This window comes from Patagioenas fasciata, chromosome 4 (assembly GCF_037038585.1).
Source record: "Patagioenas fasciata isolate bPatFas1 chromosome 4, bPatFas1.hap1, whole genome shotgun sequence".
Lineage (NCBI taxonomy): Eukaryota > Metazoa > Chordata > Aves > Columbiformes > Columbidae > Patagioenas > Patagioenas fasciata.
Window position 1 is genome coordinate 29,778,673 of NC_092523.1, and position 17,952 is coordinate 29,796,624.

Below are 17,952 nucleotides of genomic sequence, written 5' to 3' on the forward strand. Positions count from 1 at the left end.
GACCATATTCTTCAGATTCTGTTGTTTAAAATTTCAGATGGCTCAGTAAAATGACTTACCTAATGAAAATATTTCCCACAGGAGAACTCCAAAGGACCATACATCACTCTGAATGGTATATACTCTATCAAAAATGGTTTCTGGTGCCATCCATTTTAGGGGTAGTCTGGCCTGAAAGCATTTTCATAAACAAAAAAGTATCACAGTTTAACAAAACACTGAGTTTCCATAAACCCATTTTAGGTGAAAAAAAGAAGTCCTGACTTTGTATTAATTCTCAAACAGAGAATCTGAAACTTACATCTCCTTTCCTGACGTAATCTGGGTCTTTGTAGATGTCTCGAGCCAAGCCAAAATCACAGATTTTGACGACGTTATTGTCTGACAAGAGGATATTACGAGCAGCCAGGTCCCTGTGGATACACTGCAAAGAGAAGTAAACAACTTAATATGCTGCCTGTCACCACAGCTCCATCCACGGGACTGATCTCTTTCACATATGTGCTCTCCTACCCTCAAAGGCCAGATTATTCTTAAAACCTTTTAAGAAAAAGAAATCTCAGCATCAACAGTTACTGATTTTAAGTGCTTTTTTGATGGTCACAACTGATTTGGCTCAAGGAGACTTGTGTTCCCAAGTACAAACATACATTTGTTTATCCACTATGCAGAGAGGGCCTTTGAAGTTAGCTAATTAATTATCCTAAGAAGCTGACACAAAACAGGTTCAGATCTGGTTACCTTTAGATTTACTTAGGTTCACTCAGATCTGTGTACTCCTCTCTATCTGTGAAAAACATATGCTGATTTGATTCCAACACAAACTAATCTTGACTACAGACAGAAAAGTCCATGCCTTTACCTATGTAGAGTGACAGTTTAGCCAGCAACCTAAAGACTTCAAAACTCAAGCCTCAATAGCTTGAAGTAAAAAAGCCAGATTCTGAAACTACTTGCAGATTTGTTTCTAGTATGGCCTTGAAATACAGATCCTAGAAAGATATCCTTTTGTTTATACACATCAGTCAGGATGTACAAAGTGTAGACACATATATGTTTTTAGAAAATACTCTAAGGTCTGCTCTTGAACACCTAGCTTGCACCCTAGAGAAGTGTTATATTCCCTGATTCTATTTCCATTTCCCATTTCTAAGTACTTTTTGTTTCTGTACAACTGCAGGCAATTCCCCCCTGTTGCTGGAATTTACATCCTTTGAAACATGCAGTATACGTATTTAGCATCAAACCACAGAAAAGGACCAAGAAGTCCAAAATGCTGGTGAGGTGCTATTGACTGCTAAGGTATCTTTGGCAAGAGACTCTCCAATGAGTCATCTACAAAGTGTCATACGTGAGCATTGTCTTTCTTCACACTGCCCTTCCAATCCCGCTGCACAAGTTACAGGCAACCTCCTCAGGGCAAACCCCTTTACTCTAGTTTAGGGATTTGTCCCTAATTCTTTTAATTGCCCTCATCAGTCAGCTCCCTCCCTCCAACTACTTAATCATTCTTCTATGAATCAGTGACCCATAAACCTTATACAGATCACTAACATTTCTGTCAATAAATGCATGGGCTGTTTTGTTCTGTAGTATTAATGATTCAGATATGTCTTAGGGCAAAAAGAAAATGTTGCGGCTGACTGCTAGTCCAATGATGAACGTGCCATTTCCTTCTATAGACCTACAGTGCTATTTCCTACAGTCAAATAAATAACATGCCACTCTTCCTGAGAAGTTCCTTACTTTGCGTGAAGCCAAGAACTCCATTCCTCTTGCCACCTGGAAGCTATAACAGATGAGGTCCTCCATGGTCAAAGGGTTCTTGCAAAGGTCTTCAGAACCAGCTGCAAAGAATCAGACGACAGTCAAACTTGCCCTCTGTCACCGATTTCACCTATAACTGCTTCTTGGGTAAACGTCCATCTTAACATTATGCCGCATTGAACTGGAAGAGCAAACTGAGCCCTTTTTTGGCTATATAATTATCACTAACAACACATTTTACACCAAACCACGCCTGTGTAAAATAAACTTCGAGATCATGGGTTATACCTCGAGACTCTTTGCTTATTTCCAGAGTTCCCACCAGTGGAAAGATTTGTGAAACAATCCCAAAAGAAAAACAACCAAAACTCAGATCACAAGTTCTTAAGGTAGGAAAGGCTTGCTGTGGTTTCAGCAGATGAATCTGGAAACTGGTGAGAGGGAGGCTCCACCTAGTCCTTATGGAGGAAGAATACGCCATGGGCAGAAAGACTTGAATTTGGCAAAAAACCCTGTAATTTAGAGTAGAAGAAGCCTAACCTCATCTTCTAATGACCTGGAGGAATAATTTACTTAGGTATCCAACAAAGATACCTAGGCATTTAGTTCCTGCTGAAATAAAGAACTCAATTACTTTTGTCTTGTCTTGATTTTAAGAAGAAATCCACCACTAACTACAACACCGGTGGCTAAAACCCTCATTTCAAGGTCTGGTTTACATCTGCATACCTCTCACAACATTCCAGCTTGGAGGGTCAGCAGCTACACCAGAGAGGTCTGAAAAGGACCAAAATGGTGTGGAAATGCATAAAGTGCATGCCTGACATTACCTATTATGATCACAATTGAAACCACAGGATCATCCTCCCTGTTAACATATTAATGTTTTTTCTTTGCATTAAATGATTTTTGGTAGAAATCAAGGTACAGGCAGTTCAGCTGCTGCCTCCCTCCTGATCAGTCTGATCCCACCACTTGCTAAAAGCAGTGGTCCCTGAAAAACGTTGGCAGCACCAAGCACTTTGTACTGTCTCTGCCAAAGGAGAGCACAGCAAATGGATCAGTGAAGCCACTGCAGAGCGTTTGTATGTGCAGGGAACGCTTTGAATGAGCAGTAATTCAGGTTTCCTGTTCCTGACAGATCACCTACACAGAGGAAAGGCAAATCAACCTCTCTGCTAATAAGCAGTGAAGCAGATGGCCTTTCATAATGTTTAACTTCTTTCTGGGTACACACTAAGGAAATTGACTGAGCATCCTGGCATGTCCCTCTCTGCAATGCCTTCAGAGTTTGTCCTCTGCAATTTTCCCCGAAGACACTGTGATATTAAACAGACAAATCTCCAAAAGGCAGTGCACTAAACCTGCACCCTTTTCAGAGAGAACATTACCTGGGATTGGGCTGAGGGGTTTGGGCTGCTGAACTAGATTATCCATAGTTCAGAAACTTTGGTTATCAAGGAAATACCCCGCACTTATTTTTGATGGAGCTTTGGAAATCACACAGCCCCTTGTGTCCATCATCACCTCCCACCAAAGACAGAAGACATGTACCTACCATCCTCCTCTTCCACATCACTCAGGGACCTCTCCTCCACAAAGCCAGAGCTTGCTGAGCTCTGGCTGCTCGTGATGCTGTCCAACCGTCGCTTCAGGTCCGCAGAGACATCACCAACATAGTTCTCCTTCCCTTGCCGAAACCTGGCAGTTTTGGTCTAGAAATGTGAGGGAAGAGTGGGAGAAATCAGAAGCAGAAAGTGTGCTAGAAGTTTCCTTGGGAGAGACAGAGATGCTCTCCATAGTCTGTGCCATGGTCATCACTGAAGGCAGGAAGGGCAGTCCAGCATTGGCATGACTGGCCTCTCAGGTCCAAGCCAGCTCTGGTTGGGGCATCAGCCCTGCCTGGTGACAGTGCCAGCAAACCTCAACCCACAGCCACGTAGGCTGATCGCCTCGAGCACCCTCTGCCACTCCACAGCATAGCTTTAGCCCACTCCTATGTCCTCCCAGCCACCCCCCATCAACATATCCACATGCTTGGGAATCGACACAGGCTAACTAGCTGGCATTCTCAGCCCCCTGGTGCCCACCGCTTGTGAAGCACTCATGGATGCTGCCAAACCCTCTCTCATACTCTTCAGCCTTTCTGTACTGCTACAGCTTTACCTCCCACGGCTGCAAAGACCCTTCTGCTAAATCTGTACCTTGGCCAAAACCCTAGCAGACCTCAAAATCTGATTTACTTCCTTCTTCCCTGAAGCCACTGAACACCTCTAGGGAGAATGCCAGCTTCACTGGCTTCCTCCACCATGGTTCCATTTTCTGCTGCTTCAGTTTGGTGGCTTTTCTCTCCTGGCAGAGCTGTTTTTTCTGTTGCTGATTCCCATCACCACCACTTGTGTAAGCAAGGGTCAGCACCCTTGTGAAACCCTGCCTCTTCCTTCAAGGCCTCTCGGATATTTGTTTATCCTTTTTACCTCACAAGAGGATGCAGCGAATTGCCTTTGCCAGTACAAAATAGTAAACAATGACTCCAAGGATAAAGAAAAACAACTCCCTGGAGAACCGACAATCAATTTGAAGGAGCTCTTATCTAAACACGACAGCTGCAGGAAGACTGAAGTTCAGGTCTACCAGCGCAGCTGAGCACAGTCCAGGGGCCTCCCTCCTTGCTGTGGAGAAAAAGGGTATGGTCCTGAGCATGATGCTCACTGCTGAGCACTCACAGCCATGCCCTTCATCCGGCAATCTGACCCTTAGAGGGTGTGGATCCTCCCAGCCTTCTCCAGAAATCAGATCCCCTTGCACAGGCGACCAGAAATGAGTTTGAAATGCCAACCGCCATCCACACTCTTCTTTTGAACTGGGGTACAAAGAGGGCTGTTGTGATGGGAACTCACCTTTGCAAAGGACTTGGGAGGTGAAAAGCGAAACATAAACTCATGAGATAACATCGCTTATACAAAATTATCAACAGCCAAAAAAAAATGTATAGCCTGGTTCATCAACAACACACAGGAACAGCAGAAAGGATACTCACATGACAGAAGATACCTACAGATACAGATATATACACTAAGCAGGGAGTGCAGTTATTTAAGGTGGTCTGGAGCTGAACTAAGAAAGGAAAAAATTCAGGCTGATAATCAGAAAAAACTTCCTGACAGATCCAGCCAAGTGTAGAATAATCTGCCAAGGGAAATAGTGGAAGCCCAGTTCCTTTGCACATTTTAAGCTAACAATAACAAAAGAGCTACATTGTAGGGGCCGGGGGAAAGAGTAGATGACCTCTGATGTCTTTGCCATCTCTCATTCCCATGAGAAGGACTAGATATTCAGCGACCTCAAGGATTACCACTACAGTCAGCACTAAAAACAGAAACATGGTGAGTGGAAAAAACCCACTGAATCGAACATTATGCTGTTAACCTTGACTTCTTACCTTATACGGGACAAATTCACTCCTCTTGCCCCGTAGGTAAGCCGACAGATTTCCGAACTTGCAATATTCCACAATCACCATGAGTGGGCCTGTGTAACACATCAAGCAATTCCTTAGAAAGACTATTTATACCTTACCTTATCTCACAGCATAATTTGTGACTAGAAATACATGTACTTCAAAAAGCATTCTACTATCCAGAGGTTTTAAAAATACCAGTAATAAAAAAAAATAATCTAATCAAAGCAGGGAAATTATTAATTTTCTGCTGTACGTGGAGTGAAAATAAAGCACATACTTTTGAAAATCACAGGCCTAATTTCATACGTGAAAATGTATAGTGCTGTGTTTACACCTGAAGTGCCAATAACCGCCTATGCTAATTGACATTGTAAGGATGTAACAGAGATATTTGAATGAACTTCAGTGCAATTAGCCACTCATCTGCAATAAACTACCTGCACAAAAATCATGTGTTTAAGTCCTAAAAACTTATAAACAGGAATCTCGGTTTCAGAAATAGATGCATGAATATACAGTCCAAAAGTGATATTTCATGCTCAAATTTCTTCATGCAGGCATATGCTACAATGATAAATTTCCATCATAGGATGGATATCAGCCATATCTATTTTATTATGGCATAAGCACGGAAAGAAATATTTATGGATTACATTTCCTCCAACTACTGCACTTGTCATAGAACTTTACAAATTAAATTCTGATCCCATAGTAAGCCAACAAGTCAGCTTCTCTGAAAAATTATTACTCAGTCACTTTACACTGAATTTCTTCCAAATTAGCATGCAGTGCTGGATTTGTTAAACAAAACATCTGTCCCTGATTATAAAGTAAAATAGGTTCATCCACCCCGAGCTGGACTCCAAGTTGCAATCTCTCCTCCTACACACACATAGAGGCACCCACAGCCCACCCAAAGCCAGGAAGGGAAGTCACAGCTTGCAATTGAACTGTAGCCAGTGACAAGAGTCAGACCAACTTGTTAAACCTGGTGCTAGACTCAGACCCAAAGTCTGCTATACATGGGGTGTCCATTATAAAAGTGGATCTGAGGTCCAAAAAAGCAGCGATAAAACAACTAAGGGATGGAGCTGGATGTAGAACTCAGGGCTTCTGAGCCCTTAGTCCACCTCTGGACCTGCTCACTCTTGTAATGATTTCTTTTTAAAAAAATAAGGTAATTTCTTCCAGACCTTAATTTTGAAACTTGATCTTCTGTGCAGCAGAAATAGACTTTTCATTAGCCCCCTTCCACCCACTGAGAAGTTACTCACCTCCTGGCTTTGTGCAGGCTCCAAGTAAATTGACAACGTTGAGATGATGGCCAATATGAATGAGGATCTTCAGCTCTGACATAAGTGCTCTGTGCTCACTATGGGTTGCACCCTCTGCAGAGTTGAAACAACACAGATCAGGAGCATCACAGACAGAGAGGTTTTACCCTCCTCTGAATTATCTTCTATTATTTTTCCAGCCCATCTAGTGAGAAGTCATGTTGGTTGGTAGCCTGGATCATCTGTGCTGCAGGACAGTGATGAAAGCTAGGCACATGCATGACAGGGCTGTTTTTCTTCTGCTTTTAGCACTTTTCAAGTTTTCCAAGGGCAGTACATTAGAACAGGGACACAAACAATCCAGATTAGCAAACATCTTTTTTCTTACAGACCTTTTGAGCAATTTGTACTCTGCTGTTTGACCCTCCCAGGCAAGAATTGCTGGAAACATTGTCCCATGGCCTTTGCTGGGGTCCACACTAATGGTGCAATGGGTCCATGGACTGGGGGAGACAGGGTCAAACATGCCTGACCCTGCAGCCCACCAAAAGCCTGGAGACACAGCTGGTGTCCAGAGACAGAAGGGGAAGAGGAAGGCAGTGGACAGAGAGGGGTGGAGGAGGCAGCTCTCTGCAGGCTGCCTGACCACTAAGGAGCTGGAGGCACAGGGCTTCCTAATTTTTATTGTGATTACTGTATGGTCATCACATTGGAACGAGCCTGCAACAGGTCTTGGCTGTGCTTGCAACTGCTCACACTGTACTGTCAGAAATACCCTATTTTTCCCACCCTTCCTCCAGTACACCACAGGATGGGATACAGCCCCTGGCTACTGGGACTCCCATTTTGTTGCCCCAGCTACATCCTCCTCAGGAACAGTGTGTCTGGGAACCAGAGCATTCAGCTTTCCCATGGTGAATGTGAGGCACTACAGTGTGATTTAAAGTGAGGATAAAGCTGTTCTAAACTATTGCTCATTTTGGAGCGTGCCTAAGCTGCTGTCTGAGACTTGCAGAAAGCTCCCTACCAGGTTGCATAAGACAAAAATGGACATGTGCAAATTGCTAGCAGGAACAAGTTTATGTTCTGAAGCCGAGCAGATCTATAAAGCTATGGCTAAAAAACCACAGTCGTGTTGCTCCAATTGTCAGTGAGATAAAGGCACGTACTTGCCCTAATCATTGCTTCATGACACCAACTGCTAAGCTAAACTTGTATACCTCATTGGTACAAACATTTTGATTATTTTCTGTCTAGTGGTTATAGGATTGGCAGTTATCCCTATATTGCACATTCAAGATGAAGATTTAGTCAGCATTTTTACCTTTAAGCATTTTGACTGCTACTGTTTTGCAGGTAGCAGTTTTGTCGATCCCAAATGCATCTGCTTCTATGACCTGACCAAAAGCTCCACGCCCAAGAGGTTTACCTTGAAGTGAGAAGATGGACACACTGTGATTTATTTGCCTGGCACGGTGGAAAAAAACATGCAGAATAAACAGCAAATGTAATCTGAATTTATATGTCATAAATTAACAGAGGGCCGATAATGGGGAGAGGTTGCATTATATCCCACAGGACCAGAGAGCCCACCTGGGGTCCTGCAGTAGGGCAGCCCCATGGCAAGCCAGGACCTGCACCCCACACCCAGCACTGGGCTGGCTACAACATCACTAGAGGGCTCGTGTGGTGAAGACACACCTAACTTTAGCCGATCTCTGGGGAACTCCCACTTGCTGGCATCATATGGGAGCCGTTCGCAGTGCTCATCTATAGGGACTTCGTCAGGATCCATGATGATCGACAAGTAGCCAGTCTTCATGTCTCCTCCGTTGGCCTGGAAAATGGAATTAGTTGTAGCTGCACAGATTTTTTTGCTGTCCATGTCCAGGCAAAGTGCCATTTTCATTTTCTCACTTTGTCGTGTTTCACTAGTTCCCAGCAATGCCAGGCTACCATTTCCCTACATCATGTCATCATGAATCTGATCATCTTTAATTACTTGCACTTTTTTTTTTTCTTTTTTTTTTAAATAAACAAAACCAGCTAAAACATTTTGTCTCTTGCGAGGGCCTGTTCAATTAAAAACAAATTTCTGTGCCCCTGGTTCCAGGCAAGAATGCTGCAGCATGGACAGAAAAAATGTGTCTGTTGATCTAAGAACAATGGAAAGAAACAACACAAAAGGCCTCAAGTCAGCTCTCATTTGTCATGCGAGACCAGTGCTGATAGGACAGTACCAGAATTTTTCATTACCCGCTTAACGGTCCGGAGGATGATTACAAGAAGCAACCAGAAGAACATGGCAATCACTGCAGTGCCAACAAGAATAATGAGCTCCAGATTTGTTTTCTCTTCAGCACCTGGGAAGAAATAAATGAATATCTAAATGATAGTTGGAAGCATACTGGTGTTGTTCATTCATTAAAGCAGAGAATGGAGGTCCTTGTTCTGAAGGTTTGCTTCAAAAGTGCAACATGGAGCACAGAAATGAAAAAACTCAAGCTTTTTGTTTTGTTTATGTTAGAATATTACACTTAGTTCTGTGCTGTTTTACACACTACCCAGTTTCTTAACATAAACTTTGTTCCAAGGACAGTATCAGGACCTTTGGCAAATATAATAAGTAAAATCTCATATTTTAAAGAGAAATAATTGTTTTAGAAGACTCAAAATTAACTACTCTTTCTCCAGAAACTGAAAAGAAAAATCATATAGTAAATAAAGTGCTGTGAGAATGACCCAGAGAACAATCTCTCTTGACTCTATATGCTTCAGCTAGAGTCAAGAAAAAATGTGGTTCTACAAGGTCTTATTTACGACATCCCTTTTCCAGTAAAACAGTCTCCAGCAGATACCACTCGAACATTTATCAATGTGCAGGAGCAGCTATCCAGCTCCCATTCACCACATCGTGCTCCTGTATTTCATCCTTTGCACTATACAGATTTTCCTACACAGCAGCACACTCCATTGCATGACTCAGATGAGCTGCACTATACATTTCTTGGAATGAAATGGTATGTCCTACACGGATTTCCAACATTAACAGACATGTCCTAGCCATATTTACCGTATCAGCTGAAATCTACATTGATGTCAGCTGCAGATAATTTCCAGTCCATGTAAACATATTGCCCAACACCTTAATATCCTAATAAGAGCTAGAAGAATAACAGGATACTGCCTTAATTACCTTAACAGAACAGATCAGACAATCACCCTGACCTATATGACAGCAGTTTGTGAAGGATTCAGTGACTAAAATGTGCAAATGCACTAATATTAAGGGCAAGGGGCTTTTAGCCTGAGGTTTTTCCTTGCAGTTCTTGATGGAAAGTCCATCATGGTTCCAGCTACTGAGACTGCAGACTAACCTCTTGTTAGGATTTACTGTTTATTGTTACGAATCGCATTTCAGTGTGCCAGAATAGGACTAAAATGAGTGAGAGATGGGTCTCACAAATGCTACTTTCAGAGCTTGGTGGACTGCAGCTGGAGTCCCCTAACCCAAAACCGCTACCTTTGCCTGGCACTGAAACGGGATGGCAATCACAACAGACTACACAAAGTCTTCACTCAGCTTCTCTTAGATGCTGTGACAGTTACAACTGTTAAAAAACATAGTATGACAATTATGTTACCAAGACAACAGAGATGCCCCAGGATATCTGCATGTTTAGGTAGGCTCTGTTGTGTAGGTTTGCATGTAATATAGACTGGCAGAGTTTTCTTTGCAACCACAAGTAAGACAGAGTCAGCCTTTGTTGAAAAGCACTAAACAACATTGTGAAGAAAGTGTCAGCCTCAACAGCTGGAATTACAATGGCTATGACAGCACCCAATTTGAGCCTGATAGGAATGGTCAGGACTTTTTGTAAATCTCATGGTGTATTTTCAGATCTCCAATCAGGATAGCCAGTAGGTTTTCCTTTTAGTGATTATAAAGATTCATGCACAACCTGGAAAGAGGCTAACACTAACCTTCCACTGAAAAAAAAGCCACTGCTTTTCTACATCCAAGGATGTTGCAGGCAAGGCAGGTGTATAGCCCTCCATCTTCTTTCCTCACTCGACGTATGGTGAGTGTTTTGTTTCCATCTTTCAAAACAATACCTAGAAAAAATGATGATTCTTAGTTCTGTTATTTTTATGCCACTTTATGTAAAAAATTGAAATGAAACCTTTCATGTTGAAAATTAGCAGTGAGTCCCATGAAAAAAATCCCTTAAGGTGATAAAAATTCATAGCAAAGGAGCAATCCTTACCTGAATCTTCAACAAGGGTTTCATTATCTTTAAACCACATGATGTTTGGAGGAGGAATGCCATTCGCTGTGCATGACACTTCAACGGTTTCACCAATGTTTGCTGTTTGATTTTCCAGATTTCCTACAAGTGTGGGTGCCATGGGCTCTGTTGGTTTGAAAATATATCAAAATTACTGACCATTAAAGAAAACATCCATTTTTGCAGCAATAGTACTTGATGATACTCTACATGCTCTGTCCACTAACAGTCTCAAATTCTTTTGTAACACCAACAGCCACAGGATTCATGTTAAGGTCATGGTTAGACTTCCACATGACATTGAAAAATTAGAATAGCCAAAAAAATTTTAACAGTATTGATGTAACCTGCTTTAGATGGTTTAATTTGTACCTGATCAGGCTGCTGAGGGAAGAGGGCATAAATGAGAAATTGCTTCCCTGACATTTCTGTTTCCAGGGTCATTATGAGAAGTCTGATATCACCAGTTCATCAGACATTCATTCAAGACAGCCCATGAACACGCGTAGGTGCTTTCCCGAATCTGCCTAATCAGCCTAGACATCTAGGCCCCAAAGCAAAGTCATCACTATTTGTGTGAAATACTGATTAGCAGCTTGCATTGCTTGTGCCCGAACACCAGCATCACTTCATGGCAGTTTTAAATTATAGACACCACTTCAAACTCGAGAGTCAGTGACACAAAGCAGTAGCACTAATGTCACAAATACACACATGTATACAACTAGGGGAAAAACATATTTGAAAAGTAAAATTGAGAAGCTATTGAGCTAAACATATGCCACTATTTGTGCAAAAGCCAAACTCATGTCTTACACAGCACAGTGGCTTGGTCAGTGTTTCCTCACTGGCAGTGATGAAATGGTAAGTCCCTGCTGCCTGGACAAGCCCCAGACCTGCACATTACAACAAATTATCTAAACATATTTAGCAAACTGCGTGCACCATTAAACCAACACATGCAATGCCTGAAGATACCAAAACCTGTTACTACTACAGTTATTTTTATACTTCATCACCCATTTTGGTTGACAGGAAGAGATCCATACCTTGCACAGTGAGGTGCTTCACCAGGCAGTGTTGTGTTTTAGCCTTTTTGTCCTGAGCAATGCAAACATAGTCCCCTGCATCTTGGAGGGAGATGTTACGGAGGATGAGCTCTAAGGTGACATTTTCACTATTGGTATTTGAAACCGTTGCATTCAGCTTTTGGAGAGCATTGAGGTTCTTGCAAACAGGCATGGGCAGCCCTCCAAAGGGAGTCTGCGAAGCATGAGCACTGAGTTTGTACCATGATAGCTTCTCAAAGGTGAACTTGTCTGCTGTGCATTGCAAAGACATGTTATCCTTCTCTGTGAGTTGACTCCGAGGCTGGAGATTAATTTCAAGACCCCCTGCAAGTTAAGAAAAAATAGAAGAAACTCCTCTGAGGTCGCACATTATTTTGCCAACATTAACTCGAAAAAGCCATTTTATAAACATAGCCTTATCCTCATCTTATCCAGTAGTAAACAGGGAAACAAAACACACACACAAAAAAAAAAATCAATCACCTAAACGGTACAATCTCATTAAAAGCAATACATTTAAAATGGATCAAATGGAGGCCTGTGTACTGAACACAGTTCCTCTACCTGTAGAAACTTACAGCAACCTAATATGACTCTAAGCATTATCTTTTAGTTCGTTTTCAAATTTGGATTAAAATAATAGTTCAGCATGTGAAAATGTAGATTAATTTTCAAGAGACAGAATCTGCCACTGATTTCAAAAACATGATTTTTAGCTTTTACAGTACATCTTTACTCATTTTCTGACACCACCATAATTTCTCTGAAGCTCTTATAAGTGATTGCAAAAGCCCAATAGCAATCGCTCTCAGGACAACAGTGCCTATTTTGTGCCATTTTCATGGGACTGCCACTCCATTGATGCCAGCAGAACTAATCACTTGGCTGAAGTTAGGTGATGACTTTAAAGACTGCCTTAGGAAAACCTTAGGTAAACCTAAAATCCTAAAGGATTAAAGGATTTTATAAAGGACAGGAATGAGACAAGTGTTGAAGTGCCCATCATCAGCAAAACAGATGAAATAACATCAATATGGCTGTCCTCAACAGGGTATACTTACTGGTCACATGGAAGGAGATAACTCTCTCACTTGATCCAGCTCTATTTGTAGCCATACATCTATACAAAGCAGATACATTCGCTGATTGAATCACAAGGGTGCTCACAGTCTACAAAAGAACAACCAAGCAATTTCATAACACATCAGTGCTAAAGTACATACATGAGCCTGACCACCCCAATAGCTCAACAAAGCACTCTGTGGGTATCTGCACAACCAAAAATCCCTCCAAAGCACAGATTCATGTCATGGTGAGAGCACAATCCCCTCCTGACATTTACATTTTTTTTCCTTAAGTTTGTAGCAATCAGGCAAAAGAGAACATGAAACAGCAGCCTGCAAGAAGGCACACTTCAGTGTATGTGTTAATAAATGCTGCACCCACAATTTCTTCTGCTCTTCAGTCTCTTCATCTTCTCCTTATTACAGTTAGATGTCAAGATTAACCATCCTGACTTCAGACCGCTAAAAGGTGAGCACTGAAATCTAAGTTTTGTCCCTCAATGGAGACTCACTTTGGGTCAGTGTCTAAAGGACTGGAAAGTGTGTACCTCTGATGATTTGCTTCGGTACGAGTGTGCACAACTAGCTGAGAGCAGGGCCCCAAGTTCAGGGATAAGGGGAAATCATCTCATCTCTAGAAATGGATTTCCAGATTGTGGACTGCTGAACAGGGTCAATTATCCCCAACTGATAGAAGGGAAAAGCTGCTCACCTTTGTTTTCCCAGCAATAGTAACGACTTGGTGCTTAATTTCAACCTGATTCCCACCCTTTCTCTCCGAGATCACTTTCCATTTCCTGCATGCATATGGATTGGCTCCTGAGCGAACTTTCCTGAGACATAAGTAGAGATGTATGCATTAGATTATTAGTCACCCTTCAGGAGAGTGGTTTTGTGTTCTCTTCATAATAGGCAAATATTTATCTACAAATCAGATGCATCACTAGACACAGCCTACATCTTGGAGGTAAGAGTATGTTTCTGGAAACATTTCTATTAAATTGCACCCTATAACCTTCTGAGACCTTTGTGCTCTGTAAAATAAGGAACCCCCAAGCCTAAAGGTGAATTTCCTAATTAATCTGCCTGTGTCAGCTCAGTCAGAATGCTTGGAGGGAAGCAGCTATTCTGGGAACAAACCTCCATTCATAAATGCATGATTCAAGTTAATTTAGTTCAAAGGAAGACAGAGAGACATAGAAATCACTAAACTCTCTACAAGAATTTCTAGAGGACAGTAGCCATTGTATAGGAAGCAACCAGCCACCAAAGGAAGAAACTAGTGGAAATCATTTTAAAAACAACAACAGGAAAGAAGAATGCTTTTTGTTTTTTTAAAGGAAATCTGGGCTTGTGGCAAGCTCAGATAAGTGAAGCTGCGTGAATCTCAGTCAGGCACTCTCTCTATCATTCCCCAACATCAATCAGTGCACTTCCTCTGAGATACACTTTCACACAGATAAAGAGCACTGTCACACTCAGCACTTGAGCATAAGAAAAAAAAACACCACCAAGATCCATAATTAGCATAAACAGTAAGTTTCCTCTGTTTAGGATGGCGCTTTGGGCCATGGCCCACAAGGAGGTCTGAGGGGAGTGCAGGCAGATATCTGCCTTTGAAACCTCATGCAAGCCAAGATACCCTTCAAGAAAATTTGAAAGATGTTGAGATGCAATTAATTTTAGTGATGATAGATTAAAAAATATTATTTTTACTCTCTACAAAGGACTTACGTCAAAATCTATAACCTTGATCTTAATATCAGTGTCACATTCAACACCCTCAGATACATGATTCTAAGGCATGATGGCAACAGGCGGGCACTCTTGGCTCCTCGTTGAGGGTGGCCCTTGCCTCTGCAACTCACCACCGATGATAATGACCTCAGCAAATCATGTCTGTAGGGATTGGACTATTAACTATAACAATCTTTTCTTCATTAGTCATTGGGCTTGTGCTCAGTAATGAGCCTGGACAAAGGATGCACACAAAAAATCCCCTCCAACGCAAACAATCCTCAAGAGCTACATAAGCTGCAGAAGATGGCAGGGGCTCAGCACTCACTGGGGGCTGAAGGTGCACTCCTCCTCCAGCTGCCAGTGCCAGAGGACGGCAGCGGGTGGTGGGACAGCGTAGACAGTGCAGGTGAGCGTCTGCGTCGAGCCGTACTTGTAGGAGTCAACGGGGGCCAGCAGTGCATTCTCGCCGATCTGTGGGGGGACTGGAGGAGAGAGAAGCAGGTCACACCACCCACTAACAGCTCCCCCATGGCACCAGCTACACGCGTTGTAGCCCCAGTGACTAATTCATGCTGTGCTGCACTTCTGAGCACAATGCAGAGCACTTCCAAGGAATAAGGACATGTTAGGAAGAGGTGAACCTGCCCAGAACCTTGAGCATCATGCCCTCAAGGCACAACACTTACTACTATAAAATCTCCCTTCGTTAGCCTCTGGTTTAAAATGCAGCCCTCAAACTCCTACTACTATCCCCAGTCATTAAATGCATATTATTCCCCACTGCATGTAGCCTGGCTGCCCTTTCCAAGACCTGTCTTCAAAGCACGGGTGTTAGGCTGTTTCCTGGGGAGTAGAGAGAAGGAGGAAGAGGAGGAGGAGGGTTGCAGAAGGCAGAGCAGAAGAGGAGGGACAGCTGGCTTGGGGCAGGAAGGATGGGCGAGGTGGGACAGGGCCAGGATGGAGAAGGGTGGGGGAGGACTCTGGCAGCACAGCCAGCGAGGAAGGCAGGAAAAGAGCAGGATACAGAGGCAAAGAAATAATATACAGAAAACAAAAAACACACACAAAGTATCATCACAACAACAACACCAGGAGCCTGCAGCCTCTTGACCAGCACGTCCTGGAGCCAGGAGAGAGGTCGTCTCTGTCCTCCCAGGGCCCAGGTTCAAGTGCTCTCCTCCTGGCCACCACCCCGACTTACCTCTTTATAGCTCTGGGATTAATTTAAGCCTAAAAACAGTAATAAACCACATCTACATATGAAAGAAAAGTATCTCTGTATGCCACTTACCATTCACAAGCAGGGTAAAGGTATATCTCTTCTGCATCTTGTTAGTAGGGTTTGTAAGGACAACAGTGTAATTCCCAACATCCTTTTCAGTTGCTTCTGTGATCACCAATGTGTAGCCAAGTTTAACTGTATGATTTGTGTTGATGGCTTTTCCATTTTTATACCTGAAGAAAATATAGACCACTTTAGAGATTTACCTTGAGTAAGAAGAGCTCAGTTTTTCAAACACATTGTGTCCTGATTCTTACCATTTTGCCTCTGGTGGAGGATATCCTTTAAACTTGACGGGAATTTTCACTGTGTCACCTAACCTTGTCTCAATCACATTCTCCATTCTCTCCAGGTGAATAAAAGGACTTTCTGGAAAAAAAAAAAAAAAAAAAAGTCTTTCCATGTGAACAAAAGCATAAGTGGTCTCTGGTCAATAGCACTTAACAGTGGATGACAAAGAGGACACAACACCACTGTTGGCTCGAAACTGGAGAGAGCTGGTGGGCTCTGGAGCCCCCATGAAAACCCAGTTCTTTCTGTTTCACAGAGAAGCAGACCAGTCCCACCACTGGAGAGCTCTGGAAAGCAGATAAGACTCAGCTCTCAGGATGGTGCACCAACTGTCAAATCTATACACATACATAAATCAACAAATATCATAAAACTGGCTTGATCTACTAATTCCACAGAATAATAGTATTCAAAACTACAATGTGATAAAGTTAGATGCTTTCAGTCTCTTCTCAAGTATGTGTTTGAACCGCTGCAGTCACAGAATACTTTTATATGATCTACATCACTTGTTATAAGTTCTAAACTTGCATTCAGACTGACAGTGATTAGGCTTTGGCTAAGATTTAGGCTGGTATCAACATCTGGTACACTCACTATAGAACATCATCTGCTTTTGGTTCATGAAGAAAAACTGAAAGAACCCAGGAGAAAATTGCATCTACCTTGAATCACTGTGCCACATAATAAGTTTGAACGTTAAAAGAAAAAAAAAAAAAAAAAAGTGCCATTTATATTTAGGCACCAGGAATAACAGACCTCAGGAAAACCAGTCTCCTTGAAAATACAAACCTCTTTGTCTGACTCAGAGATTAAAAAAGGGCCACTCTCATGCTGGCAATTCTCTTTAGAGGTAAGTCAGTGAAGCCACTGGGGCTGTGCCCAAGAGAGGTTTGAGGAAAGGCTGAATCTGTCATACTTATCTATGCACTTAGCCAAAGCTGTTTCCTTTGCGTCATTTCCGTATGACCAAAACTCCATTTGATTCATTTATTCATAAGGCAAAAGCTGAAAGTTTTATTTTCATAGCTTCATTCATGCCGACCCAGACTCTTGTCCCATAGAGCCATCAGAATCTAGCAAAAGTTCATCTGGAGTGAGAGCAGGCAACCCTTATATGATGTCACCTACACAAATTCAGCTTTACAGGACTTCAAAGAGGACAACACAGAAAGGACTAGAGGTTTACTCCAGTTTATTTTACTGCCCACTTTCCTATGGGATTCTACAGCTTTCAGTAACATACAGGATCCTTTAAAATCTTATCATTAGGTAAGCTTATGGTATAAAAATAATCCCACAATGAGTGCAAGGGAAATACTGTAGCTGCAATTTGCTTAATTTCTGTCATTTGATTCATCACCAAGATGCCTTGTGCATCCCAGTAATAAATCCCAAATCTGAAGCAACCAAGCAAATTGAAGAGGAATATGTCATACCGTGGATAATGAAGTAACTGCTGTTTTTCATGTTCATACGGCCACTGGATGCTGCGCAAGTATATCGACCTTTGTCACTTAAGGACACACTGTCGATGGTAAGAGTGCTTACAAACTTATTTACTTCTCCTGTAGTGGTTTTTAAATCCCTTATGGTTGCACGTTTTTCCTGTAATAGATAAAAGACAGAGGTGTTTGGGATTTTATTGTTATTAGTCCTGTCACACTTTGCACACTTGTATATGCTAGCATTTTCTTTGTATATAATCATCT

At 42.2% G+C, this 17,952-nt stretch overlaps 1 protein-coding gene across 1 annotated transcript in view; it reads right to left on the bottom strand.

Moving 5' to 3' along the window:
- The window catches only part of KDR (kinase insert domain receptor), a 32,393-nt gene that overhangs the window by 8,789 nt on the left and 5,652 nt on the right, over positions 1-17,952 (bottom strand). Inside the window, exons 7-24 of the mRNA XM_065836687.2 lie at positions 17,680-17,848; positions 16,207-16,318; positions 15,959-16,122; positions 14,993-15,149; positions 13,640-13,760; positions 12,925-13,033; positions 11,843-12,187; positions 10,773-10,919; positions 10,489-10,620; positions 8,761-8,867; positions 8,206-8,341; positions 7,829-7,933; positions 6,505-6,618; positions 5,210-5,298; positions 3,326-3,482; positions 1,747-1,847; positions 302-424; positions 60-171 (exon numbers count right to left, since the gene is read on the bottom strand). Coding sequence (XP_065692759.2) covers positions 60-171; positions 302-424; positions 1,747-1,847; positions 3,326-3,482; positions 5,210-5,298; positions 6,505-6,618; positions 7,829-7,933; positions 8,206-8,341; positions 8,761-8,867; positions 10,489-10,620; positions 10,773-10,919; positions 11,843-12,187; positions 12,925-13,033; positions 13,640-13,760; positions 14,993-15,149; positions 15,959-16,122; positions 16,207-16,318; positions 17,680-17,848 — 2,500 coding nt within the window. The remainder of the gene's footprint in view (positions 1-59; positions 172-301; positions 425-1,746; positions 1,848-3,325; positions 3,483-5,209; positions 5,299-6,504; positions 6,619-7,828; positions 7,934-8,205; positions 8,342-8,760; positions 8,868-10,488; positions 10,621-10,772; positions 10,920-11,842; positions 12,188-12,924; positions 13,034-13,639; positions 13,761-14,992; positions 15,150-15,958; positions 16,123-16,206; positions 16,319-17,679; positions 17,849-17,952) is intronic.